Raw genomic sequence first — 16439 nt, forward strand, 5'->3', positions numbered from 1 at the left:
TATATAAGCTACTTTTTACAGAAAAGTCTTCAAGTGCGCATGCGCCTTCGTCACTTACGTCAATCGATCTTCTACGGTTCAGTCCAATTCAAGTTGTTAGTTTACAAAACAAGTAAAATGCTAGCAAAGCTTTTAATTCTTCTTATGCTAGTACTTGAAGATTCGCGTCTCTGGGTTTTCGCGTTATTTGTTTGAATTTGTGCTGAAAGAGTGATTTTGTGCTGAAAGAGCGGATAGCCAAAGCTACGACTTTTAAAGTCAGAGAAACACAAGGGAAAAGCCTCTGTTAGCAAGGCCTTTCTTTGCAGGGTAATAAAGGAAAGCCCCTGTTTGCAGGTCAAGAAAAATAGTATAGACTTTCATAAGTTGTTTTTTCCATAATTCTTTTTTTTTAAATTAAGCTAAATATCAAACAAAACTCGTTCAAACATGCTTATTCTGTTTATCAAGAAACGATCAATAACGATTTTGCGAATTTCTAAAATGTTCACATGCTTAAAATACATATGACCGTAGCTTGATTAATTATGCCGGATATTTAACTTCTGTTTCCGAAGAGAATATGGCGAAATTTGACATACTAGCAAAAGCAGTTCGAACGGTGAGATACCAATTAGGGTAAAAACTAATTTTACTCAGATGTTACTTCGGCAATGCCTCGGTGGTATAGTGGTTCTGTCGCTTGTCTAAGACGTCAGAGACCGGAGGCTCGATCCCTACTTATGACGTCTATTATTTTTTTCCTTTTTTACTTTTTATGATAATAATAAATAATCAAACTGTTCTTGGTGTTTCATCACATCGAGAAGAAAGGACATTGTTATATACTCCCAGCATCTTGGATGTGTTCATCCTTTGTTCAAAATCCATCCTGTATATGATTTTTTTGCACACATGAAAATAACTAGAAAAACAAATTTGCATTCACGGGTTGGCTCACAGAGCCCTTTGATTTACTTTCTACGTCGGTTGATATTCCAAGCCGGACGTTTTACGGCAATTACTACCTATCACTCCTGTGGCGGGATAGATCCGCAACAGATCTGCAATTATAGTACTACTAGTAGTAATAGTAATAGAGAATAGTAAATTAATCTTTATTTCATCAGGGTAGCACGCGTGATACACTCTCAGTTCCTGAAAAGCCTAGCAAGGGCCACGAACTCGAGGTGCTTAGCTACGTTCGATATCTGCCTCGTATCCAGGCGTCTCAAGTCAGTAAAAGCAAGTGAAAAATATACTAGTGAGCGCAATGAGTCATGGAAAGGTTTAGCGCTGGCGCAAAGGAACATGGGAGGGTACGAGAGTCTGGTACCAGGGTACTTACAAACCGGTGGTGAATTGATTTATTGACAATAATTCTTATCAACAATTATAAAAGTGATGATAGTAATACACCGGGAGCCTAGGTGGCGCAGTTGGCAGAGCGTCGCTCTGTACTGCCTGTGCCTCTCACCACAGGTTTCCCGGTCGCTCTGTAGTGCCTGTGCCTCTCACCACAGGTTTTCCCGTCGCTTTGTAGTGCCTGCGCCTCTCACCACTGGGTTCCGGGTTCGATTCCCGGTTCCGACGTGAGTAGAGTTAGTTGGTCTCGCCTTTTCTCCGAAGGTTTTTCTCCGGTTTTTATCCCTCCACAAAACCAACAATTTCGATCTTAGCTGTGATCCGTGGTCAGACATGAGTTGTATGTCGGCTGCTAGAGGCGCCTTCCTATATGCCTTCAACTCGACCACGTCTGAATCTGCGCTCTCGTAATTCAGCTTCCCAGCTGTAATGAAAGTGATTAGCTACTCCAATTTATTTATTTATTTCTTTATTTACTTATCATAATAATAAAAAAACCTCCCGCCAGATTATTACGAGTAGATGGTATTGAACTAAGAAAGACTTGTTATAGAAAGCTCTTCACTGCACGAGACATGGTATTGAACTAAGGAAGACTTGTGATAGAAAGCTCTTCAGTGTATGGTATTGAACTAAGGAAGACTTGTTATAGAAAGCTCTTCAGGGTATGGTATTGAACTAAGGAAGACTTGTTATAGAAATCAATGTACGAGTAGATGGTATTGAACTAAGGAAGACTTGTGATAGAAAGCCCTTCACTGTACGAGTAGATGGTAATGAACTAAGGAAGACTTGTTATAGAAAGCTATTTACTGTACGAGTAGATGGTTTTGAACTAAGGAAGACTTGTTATAGAAATCACTGTACGAGTAGATGATTTTGAACTAAGGAAGACTTGTTATAGAAAGCTCTTTACTGCACGAGTAGATGATGGTATTGGCCTAAGAATGGAAGGAGGTTTATCAATCGCAAATTACAGACCATTTTTTGCAATTTCACATTCAGACAGTCGCACACTCCTCTCTCAAAAGGTCGCACAACACTAGCTTGTTACAACTCTCTGTCCGCACCGTCACATGGAATTTTGCTGAGAAGGCGTCCCCCTGTGAATAGCAGGAATTTGCTTTTTCTCACGTGGAGTGGTAACTTGTGGAAGTTCGTTCACACCACACAGCGTTAACACGGCAAAGAATTAGGCTCATGTTGTTCTGTTTAACGACCTTCACAAAACTGTCTCTTTTGTGTTTCCATGCGGTTGATTGTAATCAATTAGTACTTGCTCCAATTTCGGCGCAATCTCCTCGTTCGTTTGTACCTTCTTGCGGAAGCAAAGAGGTATCGGGATAAGTGCTGCAAACAGAACTATTCCTCCAGACATGTAGAAAGCTGGTATGTACGAATTTGCTTTGTCTGCAACAAGACCTTGGGATGAAGAAAGATAGTTTCACCTTGGCGTTTATTTCTTTCAGCTCCCCTCCCCCTTCCAAAAAAATCCTTCCCCCACCCTCCTTGACTCGACTCTCCCATGCCTCTTTCTCATACACATATCATTCCTTCACTTTCCCACTATTAAATTTTCCCTTTATCCATTCTCTCGTGTCTTTTTGTCTATTTGTTTCCACTATCTGCCTTTCAATTTCTTCTATCTTATTGTCTTCCCTTCTCATTCGTTTTGCATTCCAAATGTCTTGACACTTTCTCTCTAATTCCCTTCTTTCTCGTCCATCCGCACCTCCTTATTGATTATGACAATATTTTTTTACTCACCCACGAAGCCTGGACCAAGCATGCAACCAATAGAGTGAAGAAATTCCCCGATACCGAACGCGAGCGCTCGATGACACGGCTTTACTGTATTGAGCAACAGCAGAAACATAGTTGTCAAGCCAACGCCATTCCCGAAACCATACAGAACGGCGAACACAGAGAACGTGACGTAATCATGCGCTAGCCATATAAGCAGCATACAACCGCTGATCAAAAGACTGGATAGCTGGTGAAGCATCATGGGAGTTTTGTGAAGCGCGTCATTAAGTGGACCGCTGACCGATCGACCGACCAAGGAGCTAATCCCTATGTGAATAAAAAGAGAAGTAGCCGACTTTGACGTGAGGCCGACTTCTTCGCAGTGCTTTACCTGAGAGAAACAAACAAAGAAATAAATATTCGGAACACTGTCCACAGCACTATGGCTAATTACAGCGTTTTGACCAACACGACCTTTTTCTCATAAAAGTGCCTTAGAGCAACAATTGCCTTCCTTATACCCGCATCAAACTGACCAAACCCATAAGCGGCAATACGACGGAAATAGTTTAGGTATTTGTCATAACTCGTGCAATTAGGCACAATAAAAAGATACCCAAGGTTCCTTACGAACGCAGAGCTTAGGCAAAACTTACCAAATGGAAATATGGCGTATAAGCCCCGAATCCTTCCAGCGTGATACACAATATGACGATAGTGTATGACGGAACCGCCCAGAACGAGCAATCAACACGAATGCAACGTGCACACCATGCACTATCAGACACGCCCACACTGCGGTCAGCGGTTGTTTGAGGGCAGTTCCCATGCGCAAGCGATATAGTTTCCGCGACTTCATTTGTTAGTTCAAATTCCTCACCAGTAACGCCCTCACTGCGGTCAGCAGATGTCAGACACTTTTTGGCGACTGTGACGTCACTTCCGGTTCCTTCGTGTTTGTTGTGTACACTCGCATTATTGTAACTGAATGCAACTAAAAATAGCAAGATCACTGACGAAGCAGATAAAATCCGATACATGACGCGCCACCCAAGCTCTGACGTCACATACTCTGTCATCGGACCAGTCCCTTGAATGAACAGCGACGGCCCCGCAGCAACGAACCCAGTAGCCATTGCGCGCCGACGCTTGAAGGACGCGGTGACGAACATCATGTTCGATGAATGGATCAAGCTGGTGCCTGCGCCATAGCAGATCCCGTATGTGAAGTACAGCAGATTGAGGGAGCGCGCGAAAGACGAGGCGATCAAGGCTAGTGCGCATGTCAGGACCCCCACGGTGGCGATAGTACGACACCCAAAACGCGCGCACAGCGGGGCAGAGACTGGTAAGCCCGCGAAACTTAAAGCCCAGGCCGCTGACCCCATCCAAGCTAAAGTGAGAAGAAAAGACAGCCAACAGGCGACCTGCATTCAGAAATCACGTGACATTTTTTTTGTATGTAACTCGAGCGCGTTCCGGCTTTTGCTGGTAAAACAACAACAACAAAAAGCAACTTATTCAGCGCTTATGAATCTGTCAGAAAGTTTCTTTGGTAGAAAGGTCTTATTTCCACTGAAATTGATAGATAGTTTATTAGGAAAAAATTGCGTAGCAGCCCTTAGGCTGAATTAGGCATAAAATATAAAAATTTAAAAACGTGATAAAGTTCATCCTATATAAAATTCATCATTATCCATAAAAACCATATATACTCTCCATTTAAGATTTGTTGGCCATCGAGAATGTAAAAGAATTCATGGCTTTGTTTGTTTTGTTTTTTTATTCGTCGTTGCCTTTCGTGACGACCGCAGTCATTTCTTCGGCGCGAGTTTGACACTCAAAACGACACGTGATTTTTTATGCAAGTCGCCTTTTGTAATGTACCGTGACAAGGAAAGGATAGAGTTTGTTAGGCTACATTCTGACAGTCTGATAATAAACCACGCGCCGGGGACTGTTCGCGCGCCACGGGTTAGAAGCTCGATTAAGCAACTAAAATTGACCGAATTGGCTAATTCAACACGGAGAGCGCGTCGCAAAACAAGGCACATTTCAGCCAAATTAGAGGTTATTCCGTGGTTGTCGGAATTTAGCCAACAAACTCTGTCCCTTTTGCCCTTGCCCTCAATATAAAATTCAGGGACGAAATTTAGTGACTGAATAAAATTTATAAAGCAGAAAGTAAATTTGGACATTTTTAAACTTCTAAAACTCTGTTTATGGGAAAACGTCGCGTGATCTCCTTTAATTCCCCTCGGTCTTCCATTTATATTCCCTATTTTCATACCACAGATCTGATTGTTTTTATGCACCATCGCTGTGTCCTTTTTGTGTGCATTTTTTTTTTCGTGCACTTGAAACTTTTCCGTTTGATATTTATAGTTTCGAAGTTTCGCGAATGGATGTTTTAAAATAATGTCCAAAAACTAATACAAGATACCCAGAAAAGTACAGTAATTGTTTTTTTAAAAACCTAAACGATACCAATGCATCTGACACTGATTTGATAAATACACCCTTCGGCTGTCAAGTGCAATCAACCAACTATCTTTGCTAACTGAAGGCAGCTTCTAGCTCTACTTAAAGGTTTTCCACCTGAAGGACGTTTACAAGTACGCTCTATAACAAGGCACTAAAGGAAGAAGAACCGAATAACCCCAGTGAAAGGAATATATCTGCACTCATGCGCGAGGAGAATAATGAGTTTGAACCTTTAAATGTACCGACTCTAAACGGGATGAACTATGACTGTGATAGTATGACCGAGTATAAAAATGAAGTTCTTTTCACTTCAGCCAAGGGAACAAACGAGTTGAAGCATGCAAAAAGCACTTTAGTTTATAAGGTAAATAGCGAATGAAATACAGTTGAGTACTTGATGTTCTTACCGACTCTCTGCCGTGTCTCGTTATATTCCTGCATGAAGACGGGCAGCACAACAGCAAAAGAGTTCGTAAAACTTAAGAAGAATCCTTCAGTTATCACTGCAGCGAAGCAGACGAGCCAAGACCAACGGCTATCGACCTGGTGTCTTCTTGCGTGTCCTGTGGGTAACATTATTTTTAGTTTGCTTCCAACAGCTAGGGTCATAACTAAAATTGGAGGTATCAGTTTACTCATTATTATGCAAAATGGCGGCCATAGCCGCGGCGAGAGAACCACGCAGAAAACGTTCTTCTGTCGGCCGAATAATACTCCTACCTATGATTTATTGCGTTTACTGCATGCTAGAGAAACCCGGACGCCATGTTGTAAAAGAGAATCAGTGCGATCGTGGCGAGAAAATATTTATTTCAAGATTTACTGCCAACGTCACTCAAAATTTCGCCCTCATGTGTGCCCGATCGATCTGAGAAAGTTGGGATTTTCGTTAGGTCCGGACGGTGTCAGCAAAAAAGGAAATACAATGACATACTTTTTTATCATCTCGATGCTTTGAACAAGCGAATACCTCGTGGGTACCCCATGGGTTTTTGTTTACATTTTCGCAAGTTACATGCTGCAATAGTAAGTACAAGGACAATACATAAACTTGAAAATAGAGAAGTGACCATAAAAGCTCAACTAGAAATCGGGTCTACTCATTACTGATCTGTAGTGACAAATATTACAACGACAGCACTCGTACCGGATCGGTAGCGCTTCAGTGGTTTTTACCCATGCTTACATGCGGGCTTGTCGCGTAGTCGCAAAGCCGGTTGATGACAACCTTTTGTCAAACGACTGTATTGTACTCCCCTTTGCGCCGCCCTTTTGTTTCAAGTGATAGCTTTGCATACAAATACCAAGGGGGAGGGGGTGGGTACTCTGCTGTGATTGGATAATTTCTTTATTTACAAAATGCCTCCAATTTTAGTTATGATCCTAACTGTCCAAATAGACTACCATCCCTGTCCAACGAATTATTACTGAAGACTAGTGTCAGTTGAAGCATGACCTAGAAAGGGTGAAACGCAGTAGAGCACATCTATGACAAATAAAAACTTTGAAACGCTCCTTCGAAAATAAAAAATTCTGGTATAATATAAGTTAAAGAACTCCAATCAGTATTTTCGTTCAACATAGGAAGACAAACCTCTAAATAGCCCCCTAAAAACAAAGTTTAACATGTTACAAATTTTTAGCGGAGCCAGCGCGGCCGTAGGCCGCGCGCGGAGCTCCATAGGTATAGAAATATGGTATAACTATGCGACTTGGTTTTGTGGCCATTGTGCGGGTACCCTGTGGTGTCACTCGCCAGCCAGCCAGCCAGTACAGGGAGCTCACCTTTACGGTTTGAATAAAGTTAGAGTTGTTTTTTACCTTTGCATTGTTGTTGAGTTAGTGCGTTTGTATCTCTTGTCTACTTTTTCGGCGCTCGGTGCTTTCCGGCGCTCTCTTATTGGTTAGCTGTCTAACGGCCGTCTCGTCCGTGAAATGGCTTCAATGTCACGACATACCTTCGCACGCACACACGCACTAAATCAACAACATCGCAAAGCTATAAAAAAAACTCTAACTTTATTCAAACCGTAGAGTTGAGCTCCCTGTGCAGCCAGCCAGTCAGTCAGCCGCGCAACTCCCAGGCCCCACTCGGCCCCGAAATGGCGGCTAAATACAAGCACGGGGCAAGGGAATCATCACTTTTTGTTTATATAAAACTAAAAATAAACTTTTGCTTTTTAAATAATAAATCTGTAAAGAAAACAGTTTTCTATCAACCTAAAGATAATGGGAAAGGGGATATTTTAGGAAAGTACTGAATATAATTATCACATTATTGTTATTATATTTTCTTTTCAAACATTTAAAGAAGAGTCATATTTCTTCCTTTCCTTCTCCCTGTTGACTATTTTTATGCAATTGATGTTCTTTGCTATTTCCCCTCTACACCAAAAATAAATTAATGAACATATTTGATTTTTAAATTAGAAATTGTCATTTAGTACTTTCATTTATATCTTCTTTTTAGGATTTCTTTTCCAAGTCTCTTTCCCCTTACATTTATTTTAGAGGTTTAGATTTATTTCATTGGAATGGTTGGATCCAGGGTTTCTAAAAACACCAAAATATAATGCATTACTAGATGTATATTTGTAGATATTAATTTCAATTGTGTCTGACACTATATTCTATCTTTGAAATCCTGTTTCATCCATTACTTTTTCTTCGCAAGGACAAAGCTTACCAGAATGTAGCTTTACAAATGTACATTAATAGAACTTTTATAAAGGGGAAGCGTTTTTTTAGGGCAAGATACTTTAAACTATAAACTATAAACTTTATAACACTAGCAAAAACCTTGTTCTTTTTCAATAATAGAATTCTGTTCATATAGCTTGAATAGCATAGACATGGCCTTTTGAAAGGCATGTGGTGGTGAAAGGGTTAAGATAATGGGGGGGTGGGTGGGTGAATAGGGGTATGTAAATTCGCCGATCCGCTACATTTTCGGGGCAAATCCGTGGATCCGCAGATATTTTAGATCCGCATTGTTTGACAGATAAACAATAGCATCGATTGAAATTCATTTAAAATTCAAAATCCGACCGTCAAAGCAGTGAAAATCCGAAATCTGCGCCCAAATCGTTAACAGATCCGTCATCCGCCAGATTTTCAAAATCTGCCAATCAGCTGAAATAATAATCAAAATCCGTAATCCGCGAGCATTTCGGTGCGGAATCCGCCGATCCGCGAACCTATTCACCCCCATAATGGGAAAGGGGAAATGTCAAGAAATGCTCCATCAAATTATTTTCATACTGTTATATTTTTTTTCACCAAACCTTTCAAGTTGAGTCAATTTCCTTTATATCTCCTCTCCCTTCGACTATTTTTTTAGTCAATTGATATTCTTTGCTTCCTCTCTACCCCAAACATAGATCAATGAAAGGGTTTGTTTGACATTAGAAGTTAGCATTTTAGCACTGTCAGTGATCCCTTAGATGTTTTTTTTAGGATTTGCTTCCAAAATCAATCTGTTTTTTCTTCATTGCATTTATTTTGATGTAGGCCACTAACAACAAGGCCACTATATGGTAAAAGGTGGGTACACCAATATGTAATGCATTGAAAGGAGATATATTTTTGGATTTTAATTTCCAGAAATTTTTCTGAATATTTGGTCCAATGAAGGAGAGAATCGCCACTAAATCAATACAAAAAATACAGTATGGAATCTAAACAGTCTAAATATATTATTTCAAATCTTTGGAATGCTGTTACATCCATGACATATTCTGCACAAGGGCAAAGCTTGTCGGAGTATTGTTTTGATTAAAAAAAAAATCATAATGGAACTTCTATGATTGGACATAAGAATTAACCATTAGACAGCTTTGACAGCCATATTCACACCAGGAATTGTGTTTGTTAACATTGGTGTATTGTATAATTTAAAGTATTGAATAAGGCCTGGATCCATTTGGTTGGTACACTAAATAAATCTCAGTAAAGGAGCAGGATCCTAGATCCCCCAAAATACCTCAATCAGTCAACACCGAAGGTTCCGCCAAACACTAAAGGCTCCGCTTTTAGGCAGTGCCTAAATCTATATATTATATATCCCAAATTCAATCGAGATCAGCAGATGGAAATTGATTCTTTCTTACACTTGCTATTTTTCGAAAATGGCAAAATGATACCTGGATGGCAGAAACTTTCTTAGGAGAATACACTCTTTTTTTTATAAGAACCCTTTTTATAAGAACGTCCAGCCTGAGATTTCATTAAATTTCAAGAACATGATAAGAACATACCGAGGCTCAGATAGCAGGAAAAAAAATTCTTTTTTAGTCCTGATGCGTTCTAAAATGCAGAATCAAATTGTGCTAATAGTAACAACCTTATTATTGCTATTGATCATTAGTGTAATTCTCTTCCTAATAATTTATTGGGTATTATATTCTTATATACACTAAAATTTAAGAACATTAAATTGCTCCAAAAATAAGAACTGCCCAGCCTCAACTGAAAATTAGACGTTCTTATAAAAAAGAGTGTACTGCAAATCTGCTAACGGGCCTAAAAACTAAGAATTCGGCTCTCGATTAATCTCAAAATGTGAGGGCTACCCTAGCTATATGCTACTCATCCCGGCATACCGAATGGATATTTGATACTAATTAATACCAGTTAGTAAATTGATTATCAACTAGTATCAGTAAATAATATCTGCGAGTAATCAATCCATAATATTATTTTAAAATATTCTAGTTGTTGATTAGTTATCAGTGGTTATCAATATATGCTCCTCAGTCGCATTGCCCACAAACTAGTATTAAGTAAATCTATTTATCAGATGCTAAAACGTCTGACGTCGTCAATTTACTGTATGATTAGATGTTTTCAGCGCAAAATTAAAAAAAAGAAAAAGAAACACGCCTTGAAGAAGACTTAATAAAGACGAAAATATGGCAGAGCCCACTACCAGTTTTTGGCCGACTAAAGAAACAAGCCATTTTATTAATATACCTACCGGTATCCGTGAAGCATTAACGTTTAGCGTAAAGTCTTTTATCCTCTCACTAGTCTTTTATGAATTGGCAGAAGGGGGAAAATAGGGAGGGACTCATCTAGCCTTAGTAGGCCCTAAAGTAGGGAGGGACTCATCTAACCTTAATAGGCCCTAAAGTAGGGAGGGACTCATCTAACCTTAATAGGCCCTAAAATATGGAGGGACTCATCTGGCCTTAATAGGCCCTCAAGTAGGGAGGGACTCATCTAACCTTAATAGGCCCTAAAATAGTGAGTAACTCATCTAGCCTTAGTAGGCCCTAAAATATGGGGGTGGGGATCATCTATCCGAAGTAGGCCCTAAAATAGGGAGGGACTCATCTGGCCTTAGTAGGCACTAAATTATGGAGGGACTCATCTAGCCTTAGTAGGCACTAAAATATTGAGGGACTCATCTAGCCTTAGTAGGCCCTTAAATAGGGAGGGACTCATCTAGCCTTAGTAGGCCCTAAAATATGGAGGGACTCATCTAGCCTTAGTAGGCCATTAAATAGGGAGGGACTCATCTAGCCTAAGTAGGCCCTAAAATAGGGAGGGACTCATCTAGCCTTAGGTGGGGGTCAGTACGCAGCTCTTACAAGCTGCAATATCCGCACCTCGACACAAAGAACGAGAAGAATAGAGACAAAAGAACTCCTTTGTAGAGCAAATATAATAGGAGACAAAGCAGCTGCGTACTTACTCTTAGGAGGCCTTTAAATAGGGAGGGATTCATCTAGCCTTAGAAGGCCCTTAAATCAGAAGGACTCATCTATCCTAAGTAGGCCCTAAAATAGGGAGGGCTAGAAGACTATCTAATAGAACTGGAGAGTTCACAAGTATGTGTTCCTGAAAAAAAAAACCCAGGTAAACCATGCTGGGATGTTCAAAAATCTGTTAACATCCCTCCCTTTATCTAAGTATTTTCTCTGTGGTTTACATCACTACTATTTGGCAAACTTTGCCACCATGATGATTTATTGACTAATTCATTATGATGAAATAAAAAACTTTAATAAAAAATAATCAGACAATACTCTTGTCCAAAGAGTAAACCTCTATATCGTCAAACAAGGCTTGTGATAGGTCCTTGTGAGACGGGTAGCTTGACTGGACACCACCTGACGTAACTGCTGTAGTTGCGATGTCCACTGCCCTAGCAACCATCTCAGGGAACGACAAGTGTGGGTAGTTAGCCAAGTAGAATGCAAGGCAGCCAACTAGACAGTCACCAGCACCTGTGGTGTCAACAGCTTGCACTTGGCGGGTCTTGACATGGAACATAGGACATCCTAAGATAAATAAAGAACAGAATGGGTTTCACCAAGTGTGAAAATAATTTTTCTAGTGAATGGCCGCATACTCTTTAATGTGAAACATCTTTGCTACCCAACCTTATTCAAAAATTGTTTTCCGGCTTATTCTGGGTTCCTTGGACCTGGAAATGTTTTGTTTGGCTTTAGGGAAATGAGACTTATAAAAAAACTGTTATGACTATAGGAGAGGAGTTTGCCTGGCTCTCTGTGAAGGTCTTTCCAAGACTCCCATGATGCATGCAATATAGCCTAAAGATGGCGACTTGCTTCTAATGGAGGTCTTAGTATTGATTATTGTAGCTGATGGCTGTAAAACGGGACTTGACCAAGCGCAATAAGGGTAACTATTTGTAACTTGATCTGTGTTTGCTTGTCCTTATTTGAAGTTGGGAATTTTGTATCTTTTTTGGTAAGAAATGTTTCTGAGTTTAAACACGAACGCGCGCTATAAAAGGGATAGCTCCGCCCTCTTTTTCGCAAACTCTCGCGCAAGTCGTCGTCATTCACATCTAGACTTTATTGAGTGCGGACTTCTGAAACAGCCAGAAGAAAATATAGCAAAAAGTAAAGCCTTACGATAAACAACGCCAACTTGTTGTTAAAGAACCACAAGACATATTCAGGAAAGTGTTTGGAGTCAATTCTCTACAAAAACAAGAACAAAAATTGTTATTGAGAAATCAAACACTGCGCATGCTTGTTTGAATTGAAAAATAAAATTAATAAACAGAGCGCGCATGCTCATTTGAAATGGCGCCATTCAGGTGCGTGGGCACGTAAAACATAAAATTTGAAATAGTCATCACTTCAAACCTATCTTATCCTCACTATTTTTCAATATTTTCCAAGAAAATGTTTTTGAGTAGACTGTGTTTACTTCAACAGTGCGTTTTTGGCCAATTTTGAACTCTATGACAGCTTTCTGGCTTTTTTCTACGCAGCTCTGCCCTCAGTGGAGTGAAATGACGAATGACAGCTTGCCTTAGGCAAGTCCCTCTTTATAGTGCGCATTCATGTTTAAGCATTTGTATATACGAATTGGTCAGAAATAAAGGTTGATATTTTGACAATTGAGTCAATTATATTACATTGCTTGGATGCGCTTTTGAAGGTCATCTATGCCTTGGATGAATCCATAAGTATCCGGGTCTCGTGATGTTTAGCTTGCATTCTGATGTTTTTGAGTTGGGCCTATGTTTTACAGACGTCTGGGGACGTTATAGTAATGGAAGTGCTAATACAGAGCTAAGGATTTTACAAACCTTCTTGGGAGCATACTGCGCCATGTTTCCCTAAGGTAAGTACCACAGCTGCAGTCCCTCTTTTATGGATCTCCATTATCACAGTTTTAGCACTTGTGATGTCATTGACAGGTATTCCTGTAAGCCCCTCCCCTTCGTCACCATTCAAGACCATCAGGGAAATGCTACGGTACATCTCAGGCTCCATCTGCTCAATCCTTGGGGATGGGTTGAAGATTGTCTTTGCTCCTAATTGCTTGCCATGTTTGAGAACTTGAGCGGAAGTGTTTAAAGGAATGCCTTTGTCACAGACGAGTACATGAAAGCCTTGGAGTTTATTGAGTGCTGGTTGTACTTGGTCTATTGTCAAAAGCCTATTGCTGCCTGCCATACTGATAAATCCTGGTTTGCCTTCACTATCAACATCTAAAAGAAAAACCATGCTTTTTAGCCTTTAATATTTGCTTACCGATGTCAAGGTCTTATGCATTTTGCCCATGGGGACACGGTAGGGCAAGAAAGACTTAGCCGAGGTTGTTTTGGCTAAACAGCTTTTACTAAGTTCCCTATTTTAGACTCATTTTCTGCTTGATTTTCGTGAATTTTTCAGATTTTATTAATACATCTGTGCTTTGTCAGATCCCGCAAGATTCACACTTGTTTAAAATCAAATTAATTTTTTTCATGCAAGGTAAATGGAAGAAATTTTTTTATATTAAAATAAAAATCTCGAAATCTGCGCGATGAATTTTATGTTATACACTAACACCTAACAATACTGCAACTTGAAGCACATAAATTTTTGGCTTAAAACTGACCTGTCAAACTTTGCGATTGATGAATCTTTATTTTACGCCAAAATTGTCCTCGCAATCTTTGAAAAAATAAATGCATTCTTGCCTACAAAGATCCATCCCCGAATTTACGCCCCCTGCTAAGTCCACACCCTAAGGCAACTTGTGTGAGAGGGGCAAGAGGACCAGTGTTGCACAAGAATAAATTCCAGATGGTCAATTCGAGAGAATTTTTATTAAGATAATTTGAAAACTAAAGAATTTATTCCTTTTCAACATTTGAGCCCGAGCCGCGCCTCTTCTAAACTATTACCCGACGCTATGGCTAAAATAGGCCTTACCGAAAGTACTTACTTAATGCAGTTGCATGTCGAACCTGCGTTTATGAGAAACTAGAATCGAAAGTTGAGGATATGAACGTGCTTCAAACGAAGCCCACGCCAGTGTCACACATGGTAATCGACGAGCTGTCTTGTTTGTTTCACATGTGACAAATTTGCACGAGTGAAACTGAGATCCCGTGCAGCCCGGGTTGTGCATTTCATACAGATATCTCCTATTCTATTCCATTTGGTTATGCAACCGCCTTTGAACTAACCGTTTCAATTCATTCAAATAAAAAATACGTAAAGTACAAAACAAAAAACTGTCATGTTCTAAGTCGCATTTTACTCAGAGAGAGAGAGAGAGAGAGATGCTGGATAGCGGGGGTGGGTGTGGGGCTTGAAAACCCCAAGTCCAGTCAAAAATTTAAAAAACGTAGACAAAAAAATACCATGCGAAATAACTGTCAAAAAAACTTCGAAATTGCAAACTTTTTGATAAGAATGTTTTTTTTTTCAGTGAGAGGGGGTTATGTGTGTTTTATATGATTCTTATCTATAGTTTTTCATAGATTGACAAATTTCCTCTTCAAAATATACACCCGTAGCATTTTTTATATTCTTCCGTACTTTAGACTGTATAGAGTGTTTCTTTCAGCGTTCACATCTTCACAGTAAGCGTTCTCACAGAATAGAGATATCTGTACGAAATGCACAACCCGGGATCTCAGTTCCGCTCTTGCAACTTTGTCACATGTGAAACAAACATGGCAGCTATCGTCGATTACCATGTGTGACCCTAGCGTGGGCTTCGTTTGAAGCACGTTCAGATACTCAACTTTTGATTCTAATTTCTCATAAACGCAGGTTCGACATACAACTACATCAAGCAAGTACTTTCGGTAAGGCCTATTTTAACAATAGCGTCGGGTAATAGTTTGGAAGATGAGCGGGTTGCGCTAAAACGTTGAAAAGGAAAAATTCTTTAGTTTTCAAATTATCTTAACAAAAATACTCTCGCATTGACTATCTGAAATTTATTCTTGGGTAACACTGGTCCTCTTGCCCCTCTCACACAAGTTGCCTTAGGGTTTGGACTTAGCAGGGGGCGCAAATTCGGGGATGGATCTTTGTAGGCAAGAGTGCATTTATTTTTTCAAATATTGCGAGGACAATTTTGGCGTGAAATAAAGATTCATCAATCGCGAAGTTTGACAGGTCAGTTTTAAGCCAAAAATTCGTGTGCTTCAAGTTGGAGAATTGTTAGCTGTTAGTGTAGACTTAGAATAAAATTCATCGCGCAGATTTCGAGATTTTTATTTTAATATAAAAATATTGCTTCCTTTTAACTTGGATGACAAAAAATAATTTGATTTCCAAGAAGAGTGAATCTAGCGGAATCTGATAAAGCATAGATGTATTAATAAAATCTGAAAAATTTTCGAAAATCGCGCCGAAAATGAGTCTTCTGTAGGGAACATAGTATATAAGCTGTTTAGCCAAAACAACCTCGGCGCGCCACCTTAACTACAAATTGCAAGATGCTTTCATCAGGTAATTCCCTTACTTATACTGGTGACTCCCGTGGCTGCGTCGTCTGTTTGGAGTATATGATCGGTATTCACGCCCAGATCTTTGAAGTTTTGTATCGTATCATCGCCAAACTTATCTTTGCCGACCATAGCTACCATAGCGACCTTTGCACCCAGCTTTGAGGCCATGCAGCACTGGTTAGCCGCCTTCCCCCCGAAATCCATCTGGAATTTGGTCGCATGAATTGTCTCGCCTCTTTTTGGAAGTCTAGGGATGTACCACAACATGTCCACAAAACACGATCCCACCACAACTATTTCAAATTTCCCTCTCTCGCTGCACACGATGGCCTCTTCAGTGACACTCTGGACATCTCCAGACATGTTTTGAATGATTCCTTCTTCAATCTACACTTCACCAAAACAGAATCTGCACATAGAGAACGATGGCCTTAATTAAGGGAAGGTTGGTAATCTGTTTATAGCTCGCCAGAGTCTTAATTTGCTGCTTTTAACAGAAAGGCCGGAAAACCACTTCTTCTTCCGCCATTTTTAATTCCAATTGAACTTCTTGCGGGGGAGGGGTACTATTGCGTAAATGTGTACCCCTATCTTTTGAATTCAGTTTGTTCAACCAAACTAGAATAGAAACACAAGTCATTTTGAG

At 40.0% G+C, this 16439-nt stretch overlaps 2 protein-coding genes across 3 annotated transcripts; both read right to left on the bottom strand.

Annotated features, from left to right (window-relative positions):
• Positions 1-1332: 1332 nt before the first annotated feature.
• LOC5509386 (monocarboxylate transporter 2) lies at positions 1333-6493 on the bottom strand. 2 transcript variants are annotated; one of them, XM_032378329.2, is made up of 4 exons: positions 5982-6493; positions 3747-4291; positions 3112-3481; positions 1333-2766 (listed from the first exon to the last, which is right to left on the bottom strand). In XM_032378329.2, exons 1-4 carry the CDS (start codon positions 6211-6213, stop codon positions 2567-2569), a joined length of 1347 nt encoding a protein of 448 aa, XP_032234220.2. In that variant the 5' UTR covers positions 6214-6493; the 3' UTR covers positions 1333-2566. The 2 variants fall into 2 exon arrangements, with proteins under 2 accessions (XP_032234220.2, XP_032234219.2); XM_032378328.2 differs by having other exon boundaries at positions 3747-4483.
• A 5033-nt stretch (positions 6494-11526) lies between these two features.
• On the bottom strand, positions 11527-16347 carry LOC5509369 (ribokinase). The gene is made up of 3 exons (XM_001629832.3): positions 15808-16347; positions 13145-13549; positions 11527-11858 (listed from the first exon to the last, which is right to left on the bottom strand). Exons 1-3 carry the CDS (start codon positions 16154-16156, stop codon positions 11593-11595), a joined length of 1020 nt encoding a protein of 339 aa, XP_001629882.1. The 5' UTR covers positions 16157-16347; the 3' UTR covers positions 11527-11592.
• Positions 16348-16439: the final 92 nt, after the last annotated feature.

The sequence above is a fragment of the Nematostella vectensis genome, chromosome 3 (assembly GCF_932526225.1).
Source record: "Nematostella vectensis chromosome 3, jaNemVect1.1, whole genome shotgun sequence".
Classification (NCBI taxonomy): Eukaryota; Metazoa; Cnidaria; class Anthozoa; order Actiniaria; family Edwardsiidae; genus Nematostella; species Nematostella vectensis.

What these genes read in the sequence shown, in the direction of transcription:
- LOC5509369 (XM_001629832.3), bottom strand. Translation starts at nt 16,156, where the DNA reads ATGTCTGGAGATGTCCAGAGTGTCACTGAAGAGGCCATCGTGTGCAGC. An exon ending in CACGGGAGTCACCAGTATAA is followed by an intron (nt 13,550 to 15,807) that starts GTAAGGGAATTA and finishes TTTTTCTTTTAG; the next exon opens with ATGTTGATAGTGAAGGCAAA. An exon ending in CGCAGTATGCTCCCAAGAAG is followed by an intron (nt 11,859 to 13,144) that starts GTTTGTAAAATC and finishes TATTTATCTTAG; the next exon opens with GATGTCCTATGTTCCATGTC.
- LOC5509386 (XM_032378328.2), bottom strand. Translation starts at nt 6,213, where the DNA reads ATGAGTAAACTGATACCTCCAATTTTAGTTATGACCCTAGCTGTTGGA. An exon ending in ATACGCCATATTTCCATTTG is followed by an intron (nt 3,482 to 3,746) that starts GTAAGTTTTGCC and finishes TGTTTCTCTCAG; the next exon opens with GTAAAGCACTGCGAAGAAGT. An exon ending in GCTTGGTCCAGGCTTCGTGG is followed by an intron (nt 2,767 to 3,111) that starts GTGAGTAAAAAA and finishes CTTCATCCCAAG; the next exon opens with GTCTTGTTGCAGACAAAGCA.